General features: G+C 32.8%; 1 protein-coding gene across 4 annotated transcripts in view; it reads left to right on the top strand.

Annotated features, from left to right (window-relative positions):
• The window catches only part of LRRC7 (leucine rich repeat containing 7), a 572,538-nt gene that overhangs the window by 444,629 nt on the left and 107,051 nt on the right, over positions 1–20,858 (top strand). For all 4 annotated transcript variants that reach the window (XM_004762996.3, XM_013061642.2, XM_013061643.2 and 1 more), the window contains exons 12-17: positions 2,505–2,634; positions 3,700–3,815; positions 9,360–9,429; positions 11,590–11,689; positions 14,141–14,265; positions 16,254–16,502. In XM_004762996.3, coding sequence (XP_004763053.1) covers positions 2,505–2,634; positions 3,700–3,815; positions 9,360–9,429; positions 11,590–11,689; positions 14,141–14,265; positions 16,254–16,502 — 790 coding nt within the window. The remainder of the gene's footprint in view (positions 1–2,504; positions 2,635–3,699; positions 3,816–9,359; positions 9,430–11,589; positions 11,690–14,140; positions 14,266–16,253; positions 16,503–20,858) is intronic.

A 20,858-nucleotide genomic window follows, 5' to 3' on the forward strand; every position in this document is an offset into this window, starting at 1 on the left:
GTAGTTTTATGACCTTTTGCTGAGTACATAATCTTAAACCATCGATAAATGGTTTATTCAGTTTAAGTGCATTATATATGTGAAGACTTTTTTTCTAAGAAATAAACTATTACTGGGTTTCACACATACATTGATTTCTGCCCACACCAACACACCCCACACACACACACACACACACAAAGCAATACGTACCTGGCACCTAGCAATATACTCACCCCTGCATATGGGGCCTCAGAGGATTTAGAAATGAATTTATCAGGGTTCACTGATACAAAGAGAAAATATTTCCTGAGCATGTATTTTATGACGGGTCTTGTACTAAATTCTTAAACATAATTCTAATTCATAAAGTACTGAGAGCAGCTACATGAAGCAGGAATTATTAGTACCCTCTTTGCAAATGTGAAGAAACTAAGACTCAGAGAAAAAGCTACATGCCTTGTCTATATAAAAGGACAGTTGTTCACTAAAGCAGCATTTGCTTATGAGATACTATTCAAAGCTGAATGCCGTGTTTCACTGCAACTGGTTCTAACCAGCTGAAGATGGTAAGAACCAGGAACCACGAGTTACCTTAGTCAGGGTCAAACTGACCCGTGGTGCATGAGACTTGATTTACTTAACTGTACACAGACTTGTGAACTCATTCACCCAATCCGTAATGCAAATATTTAATCTTTAATGGGCATATTCCACTGTGATTACTCTCCTTTTGGCACTGACTTTTCCCCATCAGAGCACTACTCAGTGAATTTCTTCCCCAGTATGTTCCTTTGCCTGGCAGGTAAATAAAATCAGCTTCAGTTTTTGAGCTGTGGTCATTGTTTTATTGTTTGATACCCAAGATAACACACTTAGTAAGTGACTGAGCTGGGGCACAAATCCGTTCCGACTGACTTAAAACCCATATGCTTAATTTCTTTGTTTACTCATTAATTAAATGATGGGAATAAATTGCATTCCAGCCAGCTAGTTCCAAGATGTAAAAATAGGAAGCTTATTCTACAGCTCTAACTCTTACTAACTCTAATTCATTCTTCCCTTTACAACAGCGAGAACCTCACACTTCCTGTTACAGTAATAACGATAATATGAATGGTAATAACAGTGTGATAATATTAACAACAGTATCAATGACAACTTAACTACAGATAGTGCTCCCTCAGTGACGGGCCATCTTTCTTTCCCAGCTATCTCAAACCAGATATTGAAATGTCTTGTTTCCTGAAGATAACATGAATGTGCATTTATACAATTTCTGTTTGTAGATGTGAGTTAAAATTGGCCATATGTGGAGTAGTAGGGATTGTGACCAGCTAAAGAACTGTGTTGATGTGAAGGCAGCAGCCATTACTCTGTTTCTGTTGCTTATCATGGAAGAATACCAGACTGGTAATACCAGATTTCCCTCTTTCAAGAGGCACCAAACCTCCGGGTCATTATGTAGAGTTTACCACTTTTTAAAATATTATAATAGGGATGCCTAGGTGGTTTATATGTTTAAGCATCTGACCCTTGGTTTTGGCTCAGGTCATGATCTCGGGGTCATAATATTGTGCCCCGCATCGGGCTCTGCACTCAGTGGAGAATCTGCTTGAGATTCTCTCCATCTGCTCCTCTATATAAATCAAACTAAACACATCTGCGGGCTGAAATGAGCCCTATCCATAGCCTCTGCTTCAGACGCACTGGCTAAGAGGAAAGAAAATACAGTGGAGGCACACGGTGTGCATTTTGGGTCCAAGCTTTCCTACTTTGTTTGCCCTTGGGCAAGTTATTTAGCCTCTGTAGGCTTCAAATTTCCTTATCTGTAAAAATGGGTTTAAAAATAGTGACTATCTTGAGTGCCTGGGTGGCTCAGTTGGTTAAGCAATTGACTTCGGCTCAGGTCATGATCCTGGAGTTCGGGAATGGAGTCCCACATGGAGCTTCCTGCTCAGCAGGGAGTCTACTTCTCCCACTGACCTCTCTCATGTTCTCTCTCTCAAATAAATAAATAAATAAATATTTTTTGTTGTTATAAGATAAAGATTAGTTATTTTTATCTTTAAAATGCTTAGTAAAATACCTAAAATTTAATCAATGATTTGTTGTTAATATTTTGCCCCCTTTATCCTCCCTTTTGTGGACCTGCTCTCTACAGATTTCTGCTATTCCAGTTATATGCATCCATTCCAAGGACATGCATTATGAACATTAGGCTATAACTGATGCTTCCGTTGTATTAACACAAACAAACAAAACCTTGTATGATTTTCAGTGGCTCAGTTAAATGGCAGGGGAATTTAGAAAGGGAAAAAATAAGCCAAATTTATTCTACTAAATTGAACCACTCATTAAATGGTATTGAACCACTTGGCTAAACTGATAAAATAATTTATATGATACTATTGTCACTAAATGAATAAGGTTTTTTTGTTCAGTGAACTTGGATATGTGTCTTTTAAAAGCTCTTTCACCATTTCACCTTTTAATATATGTAACTAATGTATTTAACTTTTCAGTTTATCTTTGTTGGAAGAATTTGACTGTAGCTGTAATGAACTGGAGTCTTTACCTTCTACTATTGGCTACCTTCATAGTCTTCGAACGTTAGCAGTCGATGAGAATTTCCTTCCAGAATTACCCCGAGAAGTGAGGAATAAACTTGTTTCTGTTAATTAACTTTTAATGAATATGTTTTGGGATTAAGACTTAATAAGTGCAATGGCAATGTAGATTCATGAGTTGAGCTGTCAATGTGTATAGGAATTATCTACATATGTATGTGTTAATTATTTTTTTAAATGATAAGTGCTAAGTTCTTATATTTGACCCAGAAAACCCATTTGACTTAAACATTACTAGCAAAGAAAAGTAATAAAATATTGTAAGTTAATCAATGCTAAGGAATACAATTTTAAATAATTTAATTTAAATGTTTCACTTTTAAGAACAGTAATAAGAAATTCTGAGATAATTACATTTCCATTTCTGAAGTGAAAGACTTTTACTGTAAATAACTTTTTTAAACTATCATGTGGCATGATAATATTATTTTTATTTTAGAATTCACCAAAAGATTCTGTTAGTTTTTATTTCTAAGTGGGATTTTTATTTATTAATGTCAAGAACAAAATGCGAAGTATATTTTCAATTTAATATTTTCTACTAACCACTTCCATAAAGAGAAACAGTAGTCAATATGTCATTATTTTAGAGCAAAAAGTTATAAATAAACATGACAAGTATCATTGTAACACAAAATAAAACTAACTTGGCCATGGAAATGTCAACAATATTTTATCTTTTGTGAATGAGTGATCCATTAGAAACATAGATATCTTAGTATTCACTTGGTTTTAGTGTAAAAACAATGTTATTAATGAAAACAATGAAGCTAATGAGCATTCTAACAATAAAATTATAAAGAAAATTCTTCCTTTCTAATATGCAAAAGAAAATGAGATACATATTGTCTTAACATCTAAAGGAATATATATAGTATATACATATATTTTAAAAAAGAGTGATTATAAAAAATAAAGCAGTAGACATATTAAGAGAGTCTTTTTAATTTCTTTTCAGTGTAACAGTATTCATTGTTTTAAGAGAATCTTAAAAGTAATAAGGAAATCTATAAATTATTTTAATATTAAAAATTAGTACAAAAATCGTTTACTATGTATTTCCTTATTTACTTTCTTTTGTTACCCACAGATTGGAAGCTGTAAGAATGTAACAGTTATGTCTCTACGTTCCAATAAACTGGAATTTCTTCCTGAAGAGATTGGACAGATGCAGAAGCTAAGAGTCTTAAATTTGAGTGACAACAGGTATTTCTGCAACATTTCAAAATGACATTAGTTATTTACTGAAAGCAAATCATTGTTCATTATTAATGATTTTAGAAACATTTTCTGTGTCTTATGAAGTATATAGGATGCAAATCAATGTTTTATTGAGAAAATGGCAGAAACCAAATTATTTACAAACTGATATTTCTAAATTTTATTTTTTGAGTAAATTCAGATCAGTTAGTATGTTGTATGTTTAAATTATATAAAATCTATACACCAAATTTATATACCAAAACCCTCCTATATGCAGAAAGCATATTATGAAGACCTGAGAAAAGTTATAATAAAAAGTTATCAATCATATTAATTAAAATCATGTATGTAGGTATGAATCATGTATGCACGCGCATGTGTGTGTGTGTGTGTGTGTGTGTGTATGTTTTCATGTACACATTTATGTCTCCAGTAAATTAACAGGGCAATGAGTGCATTGTCAACACCACCAGAATGCCAGTAAGAATATTGCCAATTAAGTAATACTCAAAAGTCACAAAATTTGTACATCATTTTAAGGACAACCAAATGGTTATTTAGTCATGTTCAAAGTAGGTCAAAGAAAACCCTAAAAAGATAGGTGCCCTTCTTGTGACAAAGGTGTTATAGTGGTGGAGAGGCAAAAAGAAAGAGCAAAACTGAATTCATCTTTGTTTCCACAATTGTTCTCAAATAGGGAAGGAAAAAAAGTTAATATTGACTGAAGATAATTGCTAAGTAGACAAAGTGATTCTACAGACTAGAATGTACGAACTCTTTTCAGTAAGTTTCAGTCAGACAAATGATAGAACGAGAAACTGAGAGCCTGCAACAAAACAGTCAAAGATAACTTTTTTATGGAGTCATTAAGAATATTCAACTCTGTAAGTTTCAAGATAAGTGTATGAGTTCTCATTTGTTTGTTTAAGACAAATATTAATAATAATGTGATTTTCAAAGACTATTCACTTAGTAATTCAATAATATTCCCATGTGAGGGAATAAAACATTTTATTGAAAGGTTTGGGTTTTCATTTTTAAAATCAAGATGACAACGAAGATTCATAGCTTGGTAAAACAAGAGTAAGTCATATCAAACCAACAGTTATCTCCTGTTTTGACTGGATTACCAGACAGAAAAATGAGGGAAATGCATTGAATGTTGCTGACTTTTAGCAAAACATTTTTTAAATGTGCTAACTGATATTCCTATGAATAAAATTGGGAAACATGGTCATGGAGAAATCATAAGAAGAAATGGATTCTCAGTAGATTCCATTACAATACCCAATAGGACTGAGCTCCATTACTGTTAACCTGGGGGAGGTTTTGCATGATGAGTTAGAGAAGTCTCTTAAATTCTCAGTCCACTCAACTTTTATTTGTTAATAATCTGCATGATGATATAGAAAATATGCTTATCAAATATTTAAAATGACCCCTAATCAGAAGTACTACAAGTGAAGTTATTTTTGATTCCTTTTACTCAAGTATAATTAACATATAGTGTTACATTAGTATCAGGTATACAATATATTGATTCAATAATTCCATACATTACTTGGTGCTCATCACTATAAGTGTACTCTTAATCTCTTTTATGTATTTCACCCATCCCCTCACCTGCCTCTCCTCTGGCAGCCACAAGGTTGGTCTCTGTATATAAAGGTCTTTTTATTTAATGTTTCTTTTTTCCTTTGCTTGCTTTGTTTCTAAAATTCCACACATGTGTGGAATGATATGGTATTTATCTTTATTTGTCTAACTTATTTCACTTAACATTATATCCTCTAGGTCCATCCTTGTGGGACCTGGCAAACATCAAGAGCTCATTCTTTTTTTGTAGCCGAGTAATAGTCCAGTATATGTACACATTTTCTTTATTATAATCATATTTATCCATTAATCTATGGATAGACCCTTGGGTTGTTTCCATATCTTGGTTATTGTAAATAAAGCTACAGTGCTCAGTTCGGCAGCACATATAGTAAATAAAGCTACAATAAATGTAGAGGTATATATACCTTTTTTAATTAGAGTTTTAATTTTCTTTGAGTAGATACCCGGTAGTAGAATTACTGGATCATATGGCATATTTATTTTTAAATTTTTTTAAGATTTTATTTATTTATTTGGCAGACAGATATCACAAGTAGGTAGAGAGACAGGCAGAGAGAGGAGGAAGCAGGCTCCCTGCTGCTGAGCAGAGAGCCCGATGTGGGGCTTGATCCTAGGACCCTGGGATCATGACATGAGCTGAAGGCAGAGGCTTTAACCCACTAAGCCACCCAGGCGCCCCTATTTTTAATTTTTTAAGGAAACCTCATACCATTTTCCACAGCAGCTGCACCAGTTTGTATTCCCACCAACAGTGCAGCAGGGTTGCTTTTTCTTCACATCCTTACCAACACTGGTTATTTCATGATGCCTTTTTGATTCTAGCCATTCTGACAGGTATAAGGTAATATCTCATTGTAGTTTTGATGTGCAGCCCTGATGATGAATGATATTGAGCATATTTTCATATGTCTGTTGGCATTTTGTATGCCTGCTTTGTAAAAAAAAAAAAAAAAAAAAATGACTATTCAGTTTCTCTGCCCATTTTTTAATTGGCCTATTTGGTTTTTTGGTGTTGAGTTGTATAAATTCTTTATATATTTTGGATATTAACCCCTTTATCAGGTATATCATTTGCAAATATTTTCTTCCATTCAGCAGGTTGCCTTTTTGCTTTGTTGATGGTTTCCTTCACTCTGCAAAAGTTTTTTTTTTATTTTGGTGTAGTCCCAATAGTTTAATTTTGTTTTTGTTTCCCTTGCCTGAGGAAACTATTTAGAACAATGTTTCTATGGCTGATGTCAAGGAAATTGCTGTTTTCTTCTAGGAGGTTTATGGTTTCAGGCCTCACATTTAAGTCTTTGATCCATTTTGAGTTCATTTTGGGGTATGGTGCAAGAAAGTAGAGGGCTACTAATGAAGCTATTTATTCAAGAAATAAAATATATATCTGTAACTACCAAGGGACAGACATGTTGCTAGATGCTAGGATAAAAGATATGAGTAAGACATTGAGAATCTCACAATATCAGGAACTTAAAATATTTCGTCAGGCCAGTTATATTAGCTAAAGTTTTCTCCTAGTACAGTGACTGGAACACAGTGTAGAGCCAAATTAATATTTTAAGTTAATGAATTAATCCATGAATCTCAGCCTCGAGTTAGAAATCAATATTTAGCCAAAGCGGAGGCCAAAATTGAACACTACTATTAGAGAAAGAACTGCCTGGATAAAAGATTAAATATGAAAAGCTATCCAAATGTCTTGACTATCACAATTTCATACTTAGAATAGAATAGATTTTAAAAGTTTGTATAGTTTAAGAACAATTATGCCTTAGCACTGTCAACTACAAGATTGTTCCTATGGTCGATTTATTGCACATTTGTGATATTAAACAGAGGCTAATTTTCAATGCAGGTTACTGGAAGTGCAAGGAGAAATGAGGATAACTCATCCTTCTCTAATAGTTTCTTTCTTTTCTTTATGCTCTATGTTTATTTTTTTTTCTTAAAGATTTTATTTATTGGGCGCCTGGGTGGCTCAGTGGTTAAGCCGCTGCCTTCGGCTCAGGTCATGATCTCAGGGTCCTGGGATCGAGTCCCATATCGGGCTCTCTGCTCAGCAGGGGGCCTGCTTCCCTTCCTCTCTATCTGCCTGCCTCTGTCTACTTGTGTTCTCTGTCTGTCAAATAAATAAATAAAATCTTTTTTTTTTTTTTTTTTTTTTTTTTTTAAAGATTTTATTTATTTATTTGACAGAGAGAAATCACAAGTAGGCGGAGAGGCAGGCAGAGAGAGATAGAGGAGGAAGCAGGCTCCCTGCTGAGCAGAGAGCCCGATGCGGGACTCGATCCCAGGACCCTGAGATCATGACCTGAGCCGAAGGCAGCGGCTTAACCCACTGAGCCACCCAGGCGCCCTTTATGCTCTATGTTTATAACTGAATTGATGATGATTTATCTTACATGTTATTGCATATGATTCTATAGAGGTCCCCCTCATATAATTTTGATGTGGTGGAATTTATATTCTGCCTATAATTCATCTCCATACAACGTGAAAAATTCTTTCTGTAGTACCTTACTTCATAATTCCTGGCTTAAATGAAATTAAATAACTAACAACTACAAACGGTTTTTATGTAATTTGTTTTCATGCTACAAACACTGATATAACAATTGTTCTATAAAAAAAGAATTACAATATGTTAGTCTAGTTACTCTTTATATTCTTATAAATATTTATGAGATCAGAGAGGTTATTATGTTCTTCCCAAAGTTTTCTGGCTAATACACACTGTTGACATTCATATTGGCTGTCAATATCTTTTCATATTTATTAAATTATTTGAAAATGTTTAGCAGCTTTTACATATCAAATTACTTCCACAATCCTATTAATTATTATAACATTTTTCATTTTTGTTATCAAAATACATGTACTAATCAGTTGGCTGAAAGAGTTCCAACATATTAAAGACTTAAGAAAATTTTTATTCCAAGTTCTCTCTAAAGGGTGTATCTATATTCAAAAGTGAACATGCAGAAATTAACAATAAGTCCATCAGCATGCTTTGGTTGTATTAGCACTTTGCTGAGTAGCTATTATGGTAACCTATGTAATCACAATTCATTCATCATGCACACTTTCAGGGATATCAGATAGTATGTGTAAGTAGGCATTTGGTGATTTGGTCCTCCAAAGGCTGAAGCCAAAACTAGATCATTTCAATTGAATACCAAAGCTTATGCCAAACTTCAGGTACCTCAAAATGCATTTTTTAAGATTTCCTCTTGGAATATTTACTACACAATATACAAAGGGTGAGAGAACAAAAGGACACAATTCCGGGGGTCAAAATAACATTGGGAGCTGTAGATACCTTTAGTAGTGTGACAGGCATGACCCCTTCCCATCATGGAGGCAACAATTTTGTGGGGCTATCAGCCAATAAAAAAGATAATCACAAAAATAAATTCATAATTACAAACTACGGTATGTTCCATTAGAGAAAATATAAGGTGCTTTGAGACTACATTGGGGAAAGTAATTTAAATAAAGAGTCAGGAAAAGCCTCTTTGAGAGAATTACATTTAAGCTGAGAGCTAAAGGATATGTGTGATTTAGTTTAGTGAACTTGGGGAGAAAGAGAATTCCAGACAGGCAGTAGTTTGGCTAATCTTCCTAGTGGGCTGATAGAATGCCCATCAGTGGCACTGGGAAGACTAAGTCAGGAAAAGTCGCAGAAGTTTCTGAAGAGGCCTGAGGGGTCAGATCTTACAAGGTTTGACAAGGCATGTCCACAATTTTGGATTTTATCCTAGATCTGATAGGAAGCATTTAAAGGGTTGTAAGCAGGAAATTTTCACGTTGTAAAGATTGCTCAGAATAATGAAATGAATGTTACATTATTTTAAAAATAATTCTTCATAAAAATGAACTATATCCCCCTTCTTCCATGCTATTAGAATTTTCTTGTTTTTGCAGATTGAAGAATTTACCATTCTCATTTACCAAACTGAAAGAGCTTGCAGCTTTGTGGCTTTCTGACAATCAGGTAAAAAATTTTATTACCTGATTTATTTTATTTATTAAGATAAACTATAATTGAAACTTTGACTTACTAACTTATTCCCAATAGATACCCTACACAATTATTACAAAATATAGATTATCTTCTAGAAGAGAGATTTTTGTAATGATAGCAATTGAAGTATGTATTTCATTGCTACAGAAAATTCAGTACTATAATCCCCACCATCTTTAAATACTTTGATTTGGCATCTATTTCATTCTGAGAGATCTAATACAAAAAATGATCACTTTCATACATTGTTATTTTTGATAGTACATATGTGTCCTGAGGGGACATTCTTTAATTATACCTCTGAAGGTAAAGAATAAGAAATTATTAACGCAGTCCCCACAGAGGGAATTATTATCCTGCATGTTCCTTTTTTTTTCATACTTTAATTATAATCAACTTAATTCTAAAACTTTATACAAGAAGTTTTCAGATAGTTTTTGCAAATATTGTGAGTACTTTCTGTAAAATTGATTTTATATTATTTTTATACTCAGGAAAATAGATGATAATTGAATCCATAATTGAGTCTTAATGAATAATTTTCATAAGAAAAATAACAAGTAACAGTTGAAGACATCTGATTTGCCACCAGAAAAAAAACTGGCAATAGAAAATTTTGACATAGTTTATTGGTCTTTTTTAACTTTTTTCTTATAATCCTAAATTTTGAAACAGCTATCCCCAAATATGAATGGTCAAATAAAAACAAATCATCTTGAATTTAGTTTCTTATCATTATTTCCTGAGGATAAAATCAACGTTATTGGTAAAGGAATTGTTCAGACTTCTAGGTGTTGGGCTTTTTTTGTGAAAAAATAAAATAAATCTCTACAAAATGTAAGCGCTATAATGTTTGTGCTCCTATAGTCATTATAGCACTTGCTTCCATCTGCTAAGTAAAAACATTAGGTTGTCATTCAAATTCAAATCTTATCAATGACCTATAGATTTTTTTTTAAGATTTTATTTATTTATTTGAGAGAGAGACAGGGAGAGAGAGCATGAGTGAGGAGAAGGGCAGAGAGAGAAGCAGACTCCCCGTGGAGCTGGGAGCCCGATGCAGGACTCGATCCCGGGACTCCGAGATCATGATCTGAGCCGAAGCAATTGTCCAACCAACTGAGCCACCCAGGCGTCCCGAACTATAGATTTTTCAAGGCATTAATGTATCATTATAAATAAGTCATTTCTGGATTCAATGTGAGCTATGCTAATAGAGCAGTCAATGCTAGAGTCCGGCATTGTGAAAAAACATCCACTAATTTCATGATTTATTATTCTTGTGGGAGAATGAACTGAACAGTGACTGCATCATTTAACTTTTATTTAGAACAATGATTTAATGTGTTTCTGACTCCATTTCATGAGGCAAATTGGTATCCCAAATCCCCTTTGTGCTTCACTCCTATTGATAAATGTCATGAAATAAGTGGATTTTTTGAACATAAGATATCCTCATTTCCAGTATACTTATATATGTAGTATATTAATATGTATAGTGTATAATATCAGAGTTCTAAAACACCCTTCAGATAGTATTTCTAAAATCAAATTAATAATAAAGAATGGAATCTTACTCTCCATAAGAAATATATTGTTGATATAGCAGATAAAAAACTACAGGTCTTTATTTTTACACAGACTCTGTCTTTGGTTACAAAAATCTCTCTTAAAAAAATGCTTATGTTTTAACCTATTTAAACTCATAGATAATCTTGCAAAAGCATGAATTTTATAGCAATTTTCTTTTATCTTTTTAAGGCAACAGCTTGTGAAAATGAACAAGCGTATAGAACCACACCAAAATCTTACTTAGTTGAACTAATGTAATACATCTGGGTCTCTTTAAGATTAAAAGTGACATTACCAGTGAAGATGAATAGGTTTTGTAAAAGTGTATTCTAGAGAAAAAGAAACTCTCAATATGAAGACCTTAGAATTTGAGATTATTCCTCAGCAATAGTCTTATTTTATGAAATCCTTTCTTATTTGACTACTTTTTTCCTTGTCTTTCTTTTAATTGTTCATTCAGCTCACTGAGGCCAGACTATTGACCATTATCTTCTATAAAAGTAGTATTCTTCATATTTGCTATCTTATTATTCTAATTTATGTGTTCTTTGCTTCTAGTCCAAAGCCCTTATCCCTTTACAAACTGAAGCCCATCCAGAAACAAAGCAAAGAGTATTGACTAACTACATGTTTCCCCAGCAACCTCGTGGTGATGAAGGTAAATTGTCAGTAAAAATTTCTTCTATGCTTATACAATTATGGATTAAAGGAACTAATTTTATTCTGATCTCTGGCCAGGAATCCTGGCCCATGGGCAAGGCTATAAAAATAATTACATGGCACATATAAATCATCCAGGGGTTAACCCTAAGCATGAATCTTATCTTCATAATTGGCAAGGAAGAAGTCAAACTTTCATTATTTGCCGATGACACGAAACCTATATAGAAAACTTGAAAGACTCCACCAAAAACTACTAGAAATGATAAAGAATTCACTAAAGTTGCGCAATACAAAATCAACATCAACTATATTGTTTTAAATAAGAATCCAAAAAATGTAACTCTCCCTTTTCATATCTTACATGAAAATATTGATTTCTAGGAACAACTTCCCTTGGGGGGTTGCAAGACTAGGTCATTAACTTGAGTATCCAGCTAACTGAAATGAGCTAAGAGTCAGACCTAAGGAAGGTTCAACAAACCTTTTTATTTTCTGTGTTCACCAATTTCACGAACACAATTTAAACATTCTGCCCAGTGATTGCAGGCCCCAACTCATTTCACGTTAACAGTCAACCATAAAGAGATGATTTGAAAATAATGATCATTCTTTCTCTTCCAAGTTGGGTTTCTCTAAGTGATGTCAGTAGCTCTGATAGGAATAGTTATTGCAAATCTAAACCTTTTTTAAAATCAATCTCCTATACTTTCTGATGACAAATTTCACAAAAATTTTAAAGGAAGTTTGTCCTTTACCATTTAGAACTCCAAATAGGCTCCTTAGCCCAAGCCAGAACAGGCAGCTACACGTGTTTTCTAGTCTTACAGTAATGGTAATTCTTAGAAGAGTAGATCCACTTTAATATACCCATGGATTAAATCCACCCAATCCACTTGAATGAGAGCAACTTTTTTTTTTTCATTTTATTTTATTTTATTTTATTTTATTTCTTTTCAGTGTCCAGAATCCATTGTTTATGGATCTATTTTCAGGGATAATTATGTTAAACATCTTTAGTCTTTGACTTGTAAATATAAGTGAATCATTTTGGGATACTTCAGAATATTTTATTCAAATTTTGACTTACAAAAGTAGGAAAAGGGTAGATTGTTTTCATATTTTTTTCAGTCTTCAGTAAAACTGAGTTTTTAAATTTTTACAAGAGAAGTCACCATGTCTACTTAACGCTATAAGAAAAACCTTAAGTAAGGATTGTTTTTATTCATGTAACTTTACTTATATTTTCATATTAGTATCCTAAGATTATGAAAGTATTTTTTTAAATGTAGGGAAAATTGGAAAGAGTCTCAGATTTCCTGGTAATTTCTGAGATACAGTCTCATAGATTAAATTCCTCATTTATTGCAGGGAGTAAGGTAGTCTAGTAAGGCAAGTCATGACGTTAAGGAATTAGCCTGATTTATGTTCTGTTCTGTTTTCCTTTGAGGAAAGAAGAGTGGTAATAGAAAAATTTTTTGAACTTTAAGTAAGTTACCCATTGGCTTTTCAGACAGAAGTATAATAAATGAATTTTCAGAATCCCTTGCAACAAAAAAAGGAAATACATGATAAAGTTCATCTTTCGGGAAAGAATTTAGACTAAACTAAGTACTTGTATTGCATTTTCATGTGATCTTCACAATTAATGTTGGTAAGGAAGATATTACTATCAGCCTATATTTTGATATAAAATAAAGATTTATAAGCCACTTATTTTCTTTGTTGAGACATATTTAGACTAGTTTTGAGACTGTAATTTTAAAGTTACCCTAAAAACAAGCTCCCCTTCATTATCCCCACAACCGCATACACACACCAAAAAGAAAAGCTTGCAATCACACACATTTTACTGAAAAGCCAATGTTATGTAGTATGTTTTATAAAATCCTGATAGAATTTAGTGGCTACAAATGTGGGTAAAGACTCTGTAATCACACAGACATGGAACGGAATCCTGCATTGACCCAGAGAACCTGTACAACTTTGAGCAAATCTCTTAAAGCTAGCGAGAGTTTTCTCATTAACAAACTGAGGATATATTAGTACTATCACTGGTGTGCTAGTGTGAAGATTAAAAAATAATGTTTTAAAAATGTATATTCCAACTCTCTTTTTATTATTATTATTATTATCCTTTGGAGAACCTGTTCTCCACACTAGAAAACTTCCCAATCCCAGTATATAATTTATATGTACTTAGGAAAGCTGAATTTGAATTAAGATGTAAGAAAACACGTAACAAATATCAAGGGTATTTTATTCCCTCTCTTCTCTTTCTTTCCTTCTTTTTTCCTTTATTTCCTTCTTTCTTTCTCTTTATTTTCCCCTTTTTAAAAATTTTTGTACTTGTTTGCAGTACCTATTGCCATTTTTTGCATAGTGTACTAAGCTCTATAAATAACACTTCATGTAAAAAAAGCAATAATACTTTGGAATCTAACTGTAGATTTCCAGTCAGACAGTGACAGCTTTAACCCTACACTGTGGGAAGAGCAGAGACAACAACGCATGACTGTTGCCTTTGAATTTGAAGAAAAAAAGGAAGATGACGAAAATGCTGGGAAAGTTAAGGTGAAACTTTTCATTTTGTTTCTTCTTTCCTCTCATTATTTTTGTTTATCCATTGTTATTATTAAAATAGACTTTGGGACAAATTGAGTGACCTCTGCTTAAAGGTCAGATACATCTTTGTGTCTCCTTCATTAGAGCATGATGGTAATTTGAAAAGCATTGTGTCCTTCTGAATGTCCCAATTCTGACTGAGCAAATTTGATATACCACCCCATCTTACAGAGTGACAACATGAAAGAGATTCAAGGTGAGAGAAAACCAAAACAGACGAATCTGGGTGATAGGCTTTACCTACGAACCTTATTACATTTTTGAAACAGTGAAATTGTTTTCTTTTAATCACTAAGCAAGGCACCAGGCAGACCATATGGGACCAAAATATACATTTATGGAGGAGCCAGTGGATTAATATGTTATATTGGCTTTAAAATCTCCGAAAGATTTTAGGTCTCTACGGTATCTGGGAAGAATTTATGAGTTTTCTTAAATGAGAAAACAAGTTTTAAAGGAGGCAAGTGCCTAATAGCAGGTGATACTCAATTTTTTCACCTCAAACATCTTTTTAAAAATCCTTTATTGGAAGTAATCTAAGTCAAATAAAAAAGTGGAGCTTTAAAATCCATATTTTTTTCATTATTTAAATGATATTTAAAGAGATTTTATCATCAGATCATCATATTGTCATCATGGCAACATCTTGAATCTCTAATCATTTATAGAAATATTTGTGTACCTTTTCTATCATGAATACTAACAGCTCTCATTCTGAGTGACTAATTGCCTAAGTAAATGTATGTGCATCCTATTAACAGATCTAGATTGTGTAATGTGTTTTTTCTGTCCCCTCATTCCCACATTTTCTAAACTTTTTTCTTAAACCAACACACCCTGGAACCTTATTAGATTTAGACAGTAAGGTATTGACAAGGCTTACCTCTACATCATTGTGAAAAATCCAAAATGGATTCCCAAATCAAAATGATAGTTTTGTTAATGATTTGGGTTTAAAAAAATGTTTCTGGATGCTTGGTTAATGCTATCTAATAACCAAAGAAACATTTTTTTTTAATTTGTGAATTTCTAGAAATAGCATTGCCAAACTAAAAATAAACAAAGACCCTTACAGCATTTCAGTTCTAGTTTTAAGATTTCATACGTTAAATCTAGAACCAATGGATGATGCATTCTATACTGGACCTCTGATTCATTCTTTTACCTCACTGAATGTCAAAAACTACATGCTTATTCCTAAAAATCCATATTCAAAGGCTCTAACAAGAAAATAGTACTCTGATATACTCTGGTATATGTGTCAATGAAAACATAAAATGCAAACAGTTATTTAGAAGCCCTGTTTGTGTGTTATGTGGTCAGGTGTGTTTATAATCAGAGTAGGCTCATTATACTTTAGATTGAATTTTCTTTGTACTTATTTATATTTGGTTTATTTATATTTTGGTGAAACAATATTTGTTTCAAAAACCTCAAACACTTGGTTTTAACTAATTTGAATATTTCCAATGCCATTGGCTATTGGACAAATTAGAACACAAACAAACTTCTAAATAAATCATCATGGAAGCATGATGAATGGAATATACAGAAATCTTACACCAAATCAATCACACTTTTCTGGTTCATTACATATACATTAAATTTAACACCATTTTACCTTTTATTTATATAAAATTAAGAGAGGAACCACTGACCTATGCCATCAGCTTCCAAATGGACTAGAGTATAATGCCCTACTTATAGAGCGTATAGTGTAGTGTGAATGCTGCATTGTGTGAAAAAATTGTGACCCGTTAGCTTCATATGATATTGGTACTGTTTTATTACAGAGAGTTCGAACTAATTTTTTGATGGTTGTTTTAAATGCATTACCCAGAGTGAAAAAAAATATCAAGAGTAGAAAAATGATAAAGTGAAAGTATTGCTACAGTGCTCCTCTTTCTCCCAGAAAATGGAGATTCCTTCTCCCACAGGATCACCCCTGCCAAGCCCCCTGGGAAAGGGGCCAGCGTGGGATTACTCTCCAACCTGCCAGACTGTCTGGCGATTGCTGCACACCATGGGCCAGGTGTGATCAGCAGATCCAAGATATGCCCGTCCCCCAGAATGACCCACAGCTGGCATGGGGTTGTATAAGTGGCCTCCAGCAGGAAAGGAGCATGTGTACTCCATTGCCAGTTGCAGCACAATCCACCACTCTTCCCTCTCTAAGTGGCAGACAGGTAGGCCTAGGTGTTTGGGGTAGGAGAATCCCCCATGTAGAGGCAACCTTGGAACAGTGGTTTTATGGGGTATGTTCTGCATGATTTGGGGTAAGAAATGTTGATCCTATAGGAACCATCCAATTGCCAATGTTTGACCTCAGTTTAAGTTTTTGTTCCTTGACATTGGCAATGGGGTGGGAAGACCAAGTGAGAGGGGAGGGAACATCAATAATGAGGTGCCTAATGGTGGGATATATGGCATGATTTTTTTATTTGGGTGCTTCAGTTTTATTTATGTTTTTATTTTTAAAGATTTCTTTTTCTTTAAAGTGTGGGAATACCAATAGTTGGGCAGAATGTTGATGACACTATTGATAAAATCTAAATTGCCCCCACACCACGCACACATTTTTGTATTATCAATTCAGAGGGAGATTAAGTAACTAAAACCTGATTCTTAAAATAGCATGAGCTTTGAATTGAAATTTGCTTTGAGTGGACTTTGAGCACAAAGATGGACATTGTTGAAAAGCATCAATTTCCCTCCAATTTGAAGGCACAGATTATGACAATTCCTGTAAGAGAAGATTGGTTTGGGAGTTGTGGCAAATAGGGCTTCCTTATCTCAGTGGGTTGGGTGTTTAAAATTCAATGAAAAAAAAAAATGTCTTCATGGGATGAGAAAGGACACTACATTTTTGGTAAGCTTTACCATCCACATGCAATGGACTAGAGTCTTACTCTGTGTCTTATATTATTTCTGCAATATAAGGCCAACTGAGAATCCTAACTAAAACTCCTATAGGCTTCCTTTCTATGTAAAATGTTCTGATTAATTCCCAGAATAAGATCCCTAATGATCAGTCATCAAAGCATCAACTATTACTTCTCTTACTGGAATTTATAGTCAAACCAAATAAGAATTTAATCATTATATAAGAAAACCACAGTTCTTTGAGAATTCAAGATACCATGTCTAAATGCCCTAGCTATTAACACAAATTCTTCTATTGCTAAACTTTTGGGAGTCTCCAACATCTTGCAGCTGCTATTTGCATTTACTGCACTTTTTTTTTTTTTAAAGATCTGAGATATATAGAATGTTGTAAAACATTTCTATTTTTCTAAAATTAAAATGAAGTAACATTGCAATGAAAATCTTGCATTTTAATAAAATGTATATGTAAAATGAACAAATACTTTATGGTGAGTGATATATGCAACATTTTCATAAGAACAATTGACAGTTTTTTCCCACCTATTTATACCATAAATGAATTTACATTATTTCTCCATCCCATATTAGAATGAGAGAATATTTCTAGTCTATGTATTTAGAAATATAAAGAAACTACTTTTATTTGGGCATGACTGAAGTATTAATAATATTGTATTATGATCATTTTTTTTATTTCTGAAGCATTGCATAAGAGTTAAAAAGTAGGAAGACATAGGCAAAACAATCTGTAAAAGGGTATAAAATGTGCTTTTACAGAGCTTACAAACATAACAATTCTAAAATATTATAGTTTCTTTTAAGAAGAAATTATAAAATAACTGCTTAAAAATTTGAAATATCTTGTTATTTAACTCAATAAAATTTATATTTTAGAGTTACACAACACTTTTTTTCTACAAGATTATACAAATATGTGCTTTACTTATATCAGAGAATAGCCTTGAGCCGAGTAACACAACATAAGCTTTGGAGTCAAAGACCTGAGTTGTATGACTTTGGGCAAGGAACTTACAGTGCCTGAGCCCTATTCAGTGCCTGAGCCCATATTTTCCCAGGGGAAAAGGAACAGCTGCTACAATGGATTATAAAATTTAAACTATATTTAATTATAATTAATTATAAATATTTAATGAATGTTAATAATTATAATTATTTATAGTTTATTTATATTCAAATCTATGGTAAACAATAAACAATAAAATAAGAATTATTTATTATATAAATAACTATTAATAATTTAAATATCTTTATAAAACATTTTGCATGTGCCTGGCAGATGGCAGATACTGACTAAATGATAGTTGTTGCTATACGCAATCTGGAAAAAGTCCAAACTGTTACAGGTAGTATGGAGTTTTATATGTGTATATATATATGTGTGTGTATATATATATATACACATTCATATATATATGTTATATATAGTAAAATATAAACTGCCAAGAAAATTCAGATTTTAAAAATACCTAAGTAGAATCTGATTTTAGAAAATAGTATCTAATCTCTGTATAGAATTTATACATTTCCAAGATTTTCATAGTTATTATCTCATTTTAGTTCTAGATTAACTAAAGATATTATCATTCCCATTTTACACGAACAGAAACTGGACAGAAAAATTAGTGGTTGACAGCTTCTCGGGGGTAAATCTGTGGCTTAGATTTAGGTTTCCTGACTCCACGTCCAGCAAGTTCTGTTGGTAGACTAGTAAATGGGAAGCAAGGAGCTTGTTGTCTAGGTGGAAAAAAATCCAAGTTTTATAGGACCTGAAACTCCCACAGTTCAGAGAAGGGCTTCTTTAAGGAAAAGAATATGAAATAATCATGTAAATAAAAAAGTAGGACCCCTCACAAGACTATGGAAAAAGCATACACAGGTGATAGGCTCTAAAGCTTAAGCTTCATTAGCCTGACAAATCTGCTTCTGTTTCTAAATTTAAATATTTTTCATAGATAAAGTACCCAAACATATTCTGATGATGTGACTAAAATATTATATTAACATGCTTATAAAATAACCAGAAAATATTGGCACTATGACCATTAGTATATAGTCATCTCACTGTGTCAGATGAGACATAGCATCTACAAAAAATAAATTACATTATTCACTTTAGAAGTGTAATTTTAGCAATGAGTATTTTTTAAGGTACATAAAATTTTAATCTATTGTCTTACATGAAAATTACTTTTCATTCATATACCATTGGTCATTAAAAATTAAAAGATGTTCTTAATTGGCATTATAGCCATACCACTCCACAATCTATATTTTTTTAAATGTAGTTTTTTGACCTTTAGGCCTTTGCTATCAAGTACTTTTAAATGAGTTCAACAATGTAATTTAAAATTAGACTTAATCTGTGATTAACATTTCTAATACCAACTTAAACAGCAGATCCAAGAATGCATGCATCCCAATGGACTTTGTCTAGCATGGATATCATTCTTTTTATGTTTATTTAAGAATGCTTTACAAATTAAGTACCCTGAGCTATATTTATATTACATTTTAACAACTTACACTTTTTTTCTGAGAACTCTAACTTTTTCTTGGGTTATATTTTTAAACGGTAGCTTTATTTCTATATATTATTAATTTCATTCTTATTTGTTTGGAAGTGTAAAAGACTACAACAGTACTTATACTAGTAAAATTATCTGGGTTTTCCTCAACTTTCCAAAAACTATTGGAAAAAGAATTTTTTATGTATTATACTGAAAGGAATGTTAGAAGTCATCATGTGGAGTCCAATTTCAGTATTTGATATGGAAAATGAGCCACAAGGAAGAATAAATATAACAAAGTTGGTGGATTTGTTAAAACTGCAGATGAGCAAAAGTGTTTGAATTCATATTTATAATCCTCAGATCTATTCCACCATCATAGTTTCTTACATCCCATGAATTACATGGGTGTGGGTGGGTGGTATGTGTATGCCCGCCCCACTTTCTCCTTTCCTCTCATTCCCCTCCATCCTTCTTCAGATTTGCTTTCTTCTCCCTTCCTCTCAACCTACCCCCCGACACACTTTCCACAGAAACATAGTCACCACAATCACATAAACCATTCCATTTTGTAAAGTTGGTTCTACTCAGATGCAAAAAGATATGACAGTTGGAATAAGCCGGGACAAATAAATCTGCTCCTTGTTTTCCTTCCCACTCTTTTTTACTCGCCATGGATACTTTATTTATTCCAATTTAAGGAAATTTTAAATATTCTGATAATGGGATTTTCTATTGGAAATGTCTCATATTTTCTCTTTCTGAATTAAATGTGAAGAATAATCGTTAATATATATGTTCCCTAAAGTCAGCTTGACACAACAAAAATGAATTCAAGACTAGAAATAAATAACTGGGTAATATAAACCAAAATTTACATGTTTATCTAGAATATCTTAGAAAATCTCCTCAATTTTTAATTTTCCTCTTATTTTAAGACATTACCCACAAAGCATGTTACTTTATTAGGGTAAAAGCTAAATGTAAAAGTCACCCTGAAGCCTATTCTTTTTAGGTATTTACAAGACTTAGCTGCCTGACCTTTTGGTATAACATGCTAATTAACACAGAGCTAATGAACATTTGGTAGCAGATACTGTCAATTCCCCATTTTTTAATCCGTGATAA

Source organism: Mustela putorius, unplaced genomic scaffold, assembly GCF_011764305.1.
Source record: "Mustela putorius furo isolate JIRA1106 unplaced genomic scaffold, ASM1176430v1.1 tig00003853_pilon_pilon_pilon, whole genome shotgun sequence".
Classification (NCBI taxonomy): Eukaryota; Metazoa; Chordata; class Mammalia; order Carnivora; family Mustelidae; genus Mustela; species Mustela putorius.